We start from the raw sequence: 10,629 nt of genomic DNA, 5'->3' as shown, positions 1-10,629 counted from the left end.
TCAGATTATATTCGAATAGCTGGTTGAAATGGAATGCTAAAGACAAATATTTTATCTAAATTTTACAACCAACGCTATATAGTTTAAATTAATAGCTAAAATTGTGACAAAGTTTAACGTTTCTTTCAAAGACATCGTACGCGAAAAGCTACAGCGTCATTTAGAGACACTGCTATCAATTTCTTACTATGACTTTATGATACGTTTCCACGCAATGTAAAACATCTGGAAATAAAAAGTAATAAAGATTAAGTTTTCATCATGTACGTTTCTCTCTCTCTCTCTCTCTCTCTCTCTCTCTCTCTCTCTCATAGATAGGCAGTCAAGATTTATCGGTGACTGGATTAATATCGTGACGTGTACATATCCCATTATAAAGTATACCATTAACCATGATGAATATCGGTATCTCTTGTTTATTTGTTTTGTGATTATACATATTTATAAATAAAAGGACCTGCATATTACAAGATTTGATGCAAGATCAGGGGACCTAAACGACCATTATGCTTTTCGGCATAGTTTTCCTCGCATTCAATCTACAATTTCATTTTGTAAATGGACTCCTCAATGGGCACCACACGTTCACCACCATTACACCCTCTTCTTCAACGGACCGAACGAATTCAGACACGAATACTCTACATCAATTATTGACTCAGGAATTTTTGGAACTCGAGAAATCAACACGATCACTTATTCAAAAAGTGTCCGTCTTGGAAATCAAAAACTCTTACTTTGAACAAGAACTTCAAAAGCAAAGAGCGGAGATAGACGTATTAAAACAAGAAAATTACAATTTAAACCGAACATTTCAGCAACAAAGCACCATTGTTGCCGGGCTACGGAAGGATTTGCAAACGTGTATGCAAACAACAAATGTATTGAAGCAGGAAGTTGAATTTTCACAGAAAAATATTACCGTTTTATCAGATTGCTGTGAAGACAACAAATGGAACTTGTCCTCGATAGTTGACAGAATAGATTTGGTCAAATCATCGATATTGCAACAGGTGAAAATAGATGAAGCAATCGAACGAGATAAATTATCAAATGTTTCAAATATGATTGACAGATTGAATACTCAGAATCGTTACATTGCACTGTCTCTTTTTGAGTTGCAATTGAACATTTCGAATTTAGATGGGTCTTTGTCAAGTGTCGTTTCAGACATGTATCAGAATGTTTCCTTTCAAATGGATATGGTACACAGAAACATCATTGGTAAGTATTTCAGAAACCATTTTGTAACTACTTAAAAGTTGTTGAAGAATTGCACACTGGAGCCACTGCATTAGTAAGTGTTTAAAGAAATGTTTGATCCAAAATGGATTCATAAGAGATTACCTATGTCCTTTAAGAGGGTACAGACAAGGTCATCCAATATCATCCTTTATAGTGTTGCTATGTGTACAGTTTGTGGAAATTTGATTTGGAATTTAGGTATACATGCTTTTATCTGGTGAAGAATGTAAACCATTTCGATATGAAGATGATGCTTTCATTATTCTTTATGGCTCACCAAAATGAATGAAGGGCAGAGAGAGAGAGAACTAACTTTGTAAGTTTTAAAGATAAAACGGAAATGGTGCGGATTTGGAAGTCAGATATCATCAAAATAAGTTCCCCATTAATCAAAACGAAAAGTAAACTAATTGGGTTTAGGAATTTACTTTTTGGGATAAAGTTTCCTTTTTAAGTAAGTTGTCCGACATGACGTACCTTTCGAAATCAAATTAAAGTAGTATCTGAATGTCCTAATAGTAGTATTTATAGAGTCTCACTCTTATTAAAAGCGATTGATTTTAGCACTGAAATCAAATTAATTCGAAGTAATCTAACTCATATACATCATGGATTAAAGTTTTACAATTACAAGATAAATATTAAGCTGTGACGAAATTTGGGTGAAGGACTATATTTGCATTGCACATGTACTCATAGAAAACGGATCGGGATTTCAGGATGAAAGATTAGGAAAGTTGGGTAAAAAGCACTATGATAGACAAAGTAATAATCGATTGCAATTGGTGAATTCAAAACAAACTTTAGATTAAATACCTGCACATATTTCTGGAAAAGTGCGTTCATGAAGGTTTTATATTTCTATTAGACCTATTTGATGATGAAAGGAATTAATTGATTTTTAAATTCATTACTAGTGTTAAAATTACGAAAATCATGCTACATAGTTTAGTCACTCAAAGATGAAAGATTACACATTTAAAAATGGACCATCATTCCCCTTATTCACTTGTTACATCCTTCACAAATGATTCAGTCTGTAAGCCTATATATATATATATATATATATATATATATATATATAAGCACTGAAAAGGCCACGACACTGTTGGTTATTTAAAACTCAAATTTTCGACGCAACCCTCGTCTTTATTAAGAGACATATATTACATAAACAAATAACACGCAAAAACGACAAGTATCGATAAACAACATTACGAAAGTAAGTTGTTGTTGGGATTTTGTGCTTTTATATATATACGCAGAAGGGTTAAGGTGTCCCGAGTAAAGTTAAAACAAACATCATAAAATGTACCTCGGTGCACTTCATACTATATGACGTCACAATATAAAAGTGCGTCACGACGTACAGGTCTATAGTTGTATCGCGGGGAAAATGTGATAATATTTTCTCGCTATTTATTGCCGTTATATAGTGTTCAAGCTGTATGTGTTTAAATTGGTTTATCATATGATTTTTTCCCCAGTTTTCTTCGATAATATATAAGTCTCATATTTTTATATATTGTATGTACACGAAAGACTGTAAAGTAATCTTTACATCACTTTGTGACCTTGATATCGCCCCCAATGTGTATAGTCATTTGGAATAAAGAAAACCAACGCATGTACATATCGACTCGGTACAGGTGAAAGATGACGATATTTTATTTCGATCAAGGCATATTCAGAAAGGTAACTAATTGCAGATTTACGATTTTGATATGGAAGGTACAATATTTTGCCTCGTTTAGATACGATTTGGATGTGAATGTGGAAAATGCCCAAAATTTCAGTTGGGATAATGGAAATTGCTATATTTGAGAGGATATTGTACCGATCCGTATCACTCTTTAAATTTACCATATCAATGTCGACATATCAAGCACAAACTGTAAATGATTTGAGTGCATCTTTCACCTGTACCTAGGTGATAAACAACTAAAGGTTTAGCGGATAAAAATATCTCTACGTCACTTGTATGACGACGTAATAGTTAAGCACAGGATTTCCCCACGTGATGCGATGTTTGTTTATGTATTGACAAAAATATGCGACGCTTGAAAGAATTTTACTTTTATATAAATATGCTGTTATTACTTGTTATTTTACTCGGGACACCTTAACCCCGCTGTATATATATATATATATATATATAGCACTAGAATGACCAACGACATGAACAATTGGAATTGTCAAATTTTCGGGACAACCTGTCCCTTCGTCAGGACGTGAAAGGATTACATTATGGAGAAAAGACAAATATAATTAACAATAAGCACTAAAGCTACACTACAAAACTAGCTAAACACTTTTCCAGCGGATTACATGTTGCAGGCTTTGTTATTGACTCAAAAAAAGAATAACAATCAGGGTGTCTGGTCACCGTGGTATCAGTCGGTAAAGTGTGAAATTAATTAATGGAAGAACTAACTTGGCCGATCAAAAGGTGAAACAGTTAATTCGTACATCGTGGTATTCTCCCCTAGATCAAACTATTGAAAATCAAAATTTTAGATAATAGTAAATGAAATTGGCGTAATGTCTAAGCTATTGGTTACTTGTAAAAAACTAAAAATGGAACTTGTTGATGATGAGTGCCAACGACGTTGGCAGTGCTGGTACTGCTATGCATCCAGTTGGTGAAGCAAGGTGATGTATCGTTGGTAATATGAGGCGGTACGCAGATATCTTAAGAGAAATAAAGTTAAGATAACTGCGTACATATATATATATATATATATATATATATATATATATATATATATATATATAAAGCACTGAAGAACCAACAACATTCAGTATCCAAAACTGTCGGATCTATATTAAATAGATACAATGGTCAGGGAAAATAATTATATAAAGCACTAGAATGACCAACGACATGAACAATTGGAATTGTCAAATTTTCGAGACAACCTGTCCCTTCGTCAGGACATGAAAGGATTACATTATGGAGAAAAGACAAATATAATTAACAATAAGCACTAAAGCTACACTACAAAACTAGCTAAACACTTTTCCAGCGGATTACATGTCAAACTATTGTCAAACCATTACATATATATATCTATATACTTCAATACACCAAAGAAAGAATAGAAATGAAATAAATATTTATTCCGTATATACATGCATACAAACATACATACATAAATACCAACGATAACCCATGAAAGCTCGAAAGCTTATTTCCAATGGGGTCCGTTGATGCACGGATGTTTGCGCTAGGGGGTCATTTATGTGGGAGGAAACCGGAGTACCCGGAGGAAACCCACGTGTCCGAGCGGGCGACCACCATACCCTCTCACATACAACCACTGCCGATCACGGGGATCGAACTCGGGTCACAGCGGTGAGAAGCGAGAACGCTACCTCTGCGCTACCCGAACACCCGTATAACGTATAAATGTGTGTTGATAAAATAGAAAAATGAATAGTGAAACTTGCAGTGACAAACTAATAATGGGATAAATGACTCAACTTTCAAATATTACATAGAATAATCTAAAAAAAAATCCTTTTAAACTCAATCCAATTTATCACTTATCATCTGTTTTTGCAATTTTATAATATATCACTACTTGTGTCATCTTTGCAAGCCAAGTGTCCGATTTCTTACTCTCATCTCCCACTTGGTGGATTTGGTCCTAATTACATATTTACATGTATCATTATTGCCCGCCAGCGGATTTCAGGAGTTGTTGCTCTTTGCCAGTAGAATCGTCAATCAATCGGAGTAAACGTTACACAACAGACAGTGTGAATGTTTAAAATAAACACGTATACAACGAAAAAGGATGAACTCGAAAGGAAGGACACACGGGGGTGTTTTAATATGGAATGTTTAAAGAGATAATCAGATAAAGGATCACAAGTTGTGTGCGCAAGACGCAATGTGTTCATTGACAGTAAAACCAGTAGCGGTAACAAATCAATGTTTTACGAAAGTGTATTAGTCGTTTTAAATTTCCACCATTGCAATTGTTGTTATTGCGCTACTGGTATCTATAATGAGAGAAAAAAACTGTGTAGTCTTGGTTTAAAATACGCGTTTTAATTGGATGCCCTGGAAACCCAGGGCACTTTAATTTGAACGCTTATTAGATAGGACTAAATCCGCTAAGGGGAAGATGACAGTAAGCGAATAGGACAATGGGCTTGAGGCGACCATGGCACGTGCGGGGCTTGAACTCACGATTCCCTGTTACATTTTGTACAATGTGAACATTCTACCATTGAGTTATCTCGACCGGAAATATACATTTGTATGTAAATATAATCGGTCACTAAATCAAATTTAATAAAATTCATTAGATAAAATATCATTGGATATTTCTAACTGATTAATACATACAATGAAAGGTGAAGATAACAAACAGTGATCAATCTCATAACTCCTATAAGCAATACAAACTACATAGTTAGGAAACACGGACCCCTGGACACACCACATCAGGTGCTTAAGGGGAGTAGACATCCCCTGTCGACCAGTCACACCCGTCGTGAGCCCTACAATTGTATATCCTGATAAGGTAAACGGGAGTTACTAATTGACAATATTTATGTAGTCTTTGGAAAATAAGTCTTCCAACAGTCTGTATATATTGTCATGCACACAATTCGTGCTCTTGGGTGTTAAATTATTTGCAACATACATCTGTACACTATAATCAGATGATAGCGGGAAATTACTACACAACTATGGGAAGTTGACAATGTAGAAGCTGAAGTCTGTTATAAAGCTAAATTGTTAGTTTGCCATTAATGTCGATGTTCAGTAAAACATCAAAATATGAAGAGATATGGAAGACTGTGGTGTCTTATATTTCGAGTTCACTAAGATATATCAAATTGGTTGATGGATTGTGTATTGATTAACGTCTAACTCGAGATTTTTTTCACTCATATGGAGACGTCACCATTTTCGATGAGGGACTGCAAAAATTAGGTCCATGCTCGGCGATTACGGCTTTTGAGCAGGGGAGGGATCTTTATCGTACCACACCTGCTGTGACACGAGACCTCGGTTTTTGCGCTCTCATCCGAAGAACCGTGAATATAGCTCAAGTAATTTAGCATTATCAGACGCTTTCATAAGATAGTATACATGTTACGTAGAATTATTAAGGGATTTATCTTTTTACAGAATATGTTAATAACTCTATTTTTGGAGTGAATAGGACTGTCACAAAAAGCACCAAAGATGTGGCATCAATTGCATCATCCATCCTGAACCTAAATTCATCCTTTCATAACTTTGGTAAGTTTTGTTTTTACGATCCATTCGTTTACTCGTGTAGAATAAAGTAGGCTTCTGTTATCCATTTCTTATCTGCTCTTTTTCATAAGCATCTTCCTTCTTCAATTGTTATTATGTTACAAGTCAGTGAATATATTCTCATGCTTTCAGTATATCTCATATCTGTTTTGTTACTGTAAATCGTAATGTTTTATCGAGCATGTTATGTCTTTACATTGTTTGCTGATGTGTAAATATTTGTGTTTGTTTGCTGATGTGTAAATATGTGTGCTTGTTTGCTGATGTGTAAATATTTGTGCTTGTTTTCTAATATGTAAATATTTGTGCTTGCTGGCTGATGTGTAAATATTTGTGCTTGTTTGCTGATGTGTAGATATTTGTTTTTGTTTGCTGATGTGTAAATGTTTGTGCTTGTTTGCTGATGTGTAAATATCTGTGCTTGTTTGCTGATGTAAAAATGTGTGTGCTTGTTTCTTGGTGTATAAATATTTGTGCTTGTTTGCTGATGTGTAAATATTTGTGCTTGTTTGAAAATGTGGAAATATGTGTTCTTGTTTGCTGATGTGTAGATATTTCTGTACGTTTGTTGATGTGTAAATATTTGTGTTTGTTTGATGTGGAAATACGTGTACTTGTTTGCTGATGTGTATATATTTGTGCTTGCTGGCTGATATGTAAATATTTGTGCTTGTTTGCTGATGTGTATATATGCGTGCTTGTTTGCTGATGTGTAAATATTTATGCTTGTTTGCTGATGTGTAAATATTTGTTCTTGCTTGCTGAAGTGTTAGTATGTGTGCTTGTTTGCTGATGTATAAATATGTTTGCTTGTTTGCTTTATGTTGTTTTACTTCACCTTCAGCATGTTTCACTGACGGAGAGTCGTCACCAACTCTAAGTGAAGTGCCACAAATTTTGACCTATGTAAGGGGGAGGGGGTTGGGGTTGGGCCGCAGAAGCGGTAGTTCTTCATCATGCGAACGCCTACCTTTACACTTGACTTCCGTTTGAAAACTCATATCCTAAACCCCGAAAGATAAAACGAGTTTCCCTTGTAATACCAGGCGTTTGGTGAATGAGCAGTCAGTACCTTTGGTGTACTTCTAATGTTTGACGCAGCGTCAGGATCGAGAATCAAACTCGACGTTATCGTTTTTGAAGCGGTAGTCTTCAATCTAATCTACCGCGAATGCAATATCGGATGAGATTCGGTTCGTCTGAATATTTGGACTGACACTTTCACCGAATCTCGGTGCAGTCCTTCATAATTCATGTTAACTTATTGGAAGCGAGCGGCAATGCCACTTAGGTGCAGATGAAGTGCTAGAGCCAGCAAAACTTGAATGTGAATTTCCAGACATGAATTATAAAGGGCTGCTTCAAGATTCAGTAAAGACGTCATTCAAACATCCAGTCGAGCCAATCTCAGCCAAGATTAACGCGACCAATAAAGGGAATGTTAATTCATTCATGTTGTTTTGCTTTGCTTTGAGACAGGGGTGTATATTCCATATATTTAATTCTTTCACAAAAATGATGGATATACAGTTTCAGAACATGGAGGCAAAATTGGCTTTACAGCTCTGCTGCATGCTGACGTTAATGTTCACTCAGGACAAACTATCAAATGTACCATGGTGAAGAACAATTATGGATCGCTTTATGATAGCAACACAGGAATTTTCAAAACGGATAGGCCTGGACTTTTCATGTTCTTCTTTAGCATTGAGTGCAAAAATGGAAATGTTGGCGTTGATCTTCTTCGAGATGGATCTGTAATCAGTGAGAATTTCTGCGAATCGGATAGTCAATATGCACAATCCAGTGCTGCGGCCGTGACAAGTCTTTCTTCAGGTTCAGCGGTATGGATAAAGATACAAGACAACCCAACATCTCAGATTCATGGGAAAACTTCATTTGTCGGAGTACAATTAAAATAGAACGTTGAGAAAATGTGGTGAAGTTTGTATAGTATTCTTTCAAATTATTTTCACGTACGCTTTATCAATGATGAGTAAAACTGGAGGAACGGTACAACACATGATGGACTATATTTCAAGATGTAATAATGACTTTTTTCTACCATACCCTACAGTAATTTGATGTATGGTATATATATATATATATATATATATATATATATATATATATGCTGATGATTACATGATATCATATTACTAATCCCGAATCATTTGATTTGTTAACTCCCAAAAAATGCATTCTAATTTTACTATTTGATATTTAAAAACAAATATATCATATGTACATGAACTGATAATAAACTGTTACCGTACTTCTTACAATTGTAAACATTGTCAGTTTAGAATAGAAGTAACTACCTTAGACATTTAGTTATGTTGATAATTCATGAAAGGTGAAGATAACGAACAGTGATCGATCTCATAACTCCTATAAGCAATACAAAATAGATAGTTGGGCAAACACGGACCCATGGACACACCAGAGGTGAAATCAGGTGCCTAGGAGGAGTAAGCATCCCCTGTCGACTGGTCACACCTGTCGTGAGCCCTATATCCTGATCAGGTAAATGGAGTTATCCGTGCCAAGAACGGCCTAATAATCAATATGAAACACGTCAGACAGCATTTGATTTAATGATAGGTTGTATTGATGAACTAGATCGTTATAACGACCATAGAATTTGCAAAATGCTGACTTCAATCGAAATTGTTGAAACCCCTGCACCATCAACTTGTTTGTCAGTGGCTTGCCTCGATTTAAATACTGACTATACGCAACACAAGCTCTTGTGTATCGAACCAGTTGAGAAATATAAACACCATATGCAGGTGATAATGGAATATTGCTACATAAATATGGGAAGTTGACGATGGAAAAATTGTAGTCGTTCCGTTTGTCATAAAGCAGAGTTCTTCGTTTGCCGTTGACATTTATTTTCATGATATATCCAGATATAAAGCAGATATGGAAAACTCCGTGTTTGCGGCGAGTACACTTGGATATATCGAATAGACATATGGATTAAAATGTGTATTGTTAATTGATAAAATATCGATAGATGTATATCTTAATGTTTTTTAAACTATATTTTGTTTGATTCTGAATGAGATTTGGTAACAGAAGGAACCTATGTTAGCGCTTTCCCTAATGTTCATGTTGAGTTGAAAGCCACAACAAGATATTTGTTCTCGAGAGACTGTTAGAAGACCCTATCTACGTAGATATTGTCAATGAAAATCTCAAGAATCTTTTTAATATCAATTTTAGAGTACTTGAACGTAGGATCATGATGGTGTTTAGCAAAGTCATTATTTGGATGGATGATCACAAACATGAAAATGTTCGTGTTGTATATTTATTGAGTGATTAAGAGTAGATTATGAGTGGTGTTTAACAAAGTATTGGGGGTTTTTTGGGGAGGAGTTCACAAGATATAAGTTCGTACATGTTATCTTCTCGTTGAAGAAGTAGATATCTATGATGTCGAAATGTCTAACCTTTAATTTCCCGAGAGAATGGTAAGGTGAAATAAGATATGAATAAGTAAACGAAACAAAAATATATTTTCAGTATGGAAGATTACGACATGAAACATCATCTGTATGACTGCAAAATTAACAAGCGTATCTGGGAGAAAATAGCCTCTTCCATGAAATTTGATATTGCATGTAAAATTATTGTACTGGTTTTTTTATCACGAAATTTGTGCGGTAACATCTTTCAATATTTTTACATGAAAGGTGAAGATAACGAACAGTGATCATTCTCACCAATTCTCTGAAGGATAGGAAATTAAGAGAATTGTAAATATTTACCCTGTTAACATGTCAAAAGTTTCTGTACCAAAACTTTTGACAATCTGACTTGTAAATCTTCTAACGTTGTCTACGCCATTGAGTGTAGCCTGTGTGACTTAATTTATGTGGGAGAAACCAAGGGTTCACTTAATAAAAGAATATCGGGACACAGATTTCAAATTAATAATGGTGGTAATCAACTTCTTTACAAACATTTTAAAGCACCGGACCACTCCATCTGGTCCATGAGGGTAAGGATTTTAGAAAAAAATTACCATCACACAATCAAACATTAAGCACCCCTTTTCATAGACAACGAGAAGATCAATGGATCAGGACCCT

The 10,629-nt window shown here is 35.0% G+C and overlaps 1 protein-coding gene across 1 annotated transcript; it reads left to right on the top strand.

The window, feature by feature from the left end:
* Positions 1-478: 478 nt before the first annotated feature.
* LOC125653439 (uncharacterized) lies at positions 479-9,808 on the top strand. The gene is made up of 3 exons (XM_048882884.2): positions 479-1,224; positions 6,395-6,508; positions 8,057-9,808. The coding sequence occupies exons 1-3, from the start codon at positions 507-509 to the stop codon at positions 8,446-8,448; spliced, it is 1,224 nt and encodes a 407-aa protein (XP_048738841.2). The 5' UTR covers positions 479-506; the 3' UTR covers positions 8,449-9,808.
* The last annotated feature ends 821 nt before the right edge of the window (positions 9,809-10,629 follow it).

The sequence above is a fragment of the Ostrea edulis genome, chromosome 7 (assembly GCF_947568905.1).
Source record: "Ostrea edulis chromosome 7, xbOstEdul1.1, whole genome shotgun sequence".
NCBI classification, from domain to species: Eukaryota; Metazoa; Mollusca; class Bivalvia; order Ostreida; family Ostreidae; genus Ostrea; species Ostrea edulis.
Note: the sequence above shows the minus strand (reverse complement) of the source record. Positions and strands in the feature narration are given on the sequence as shown.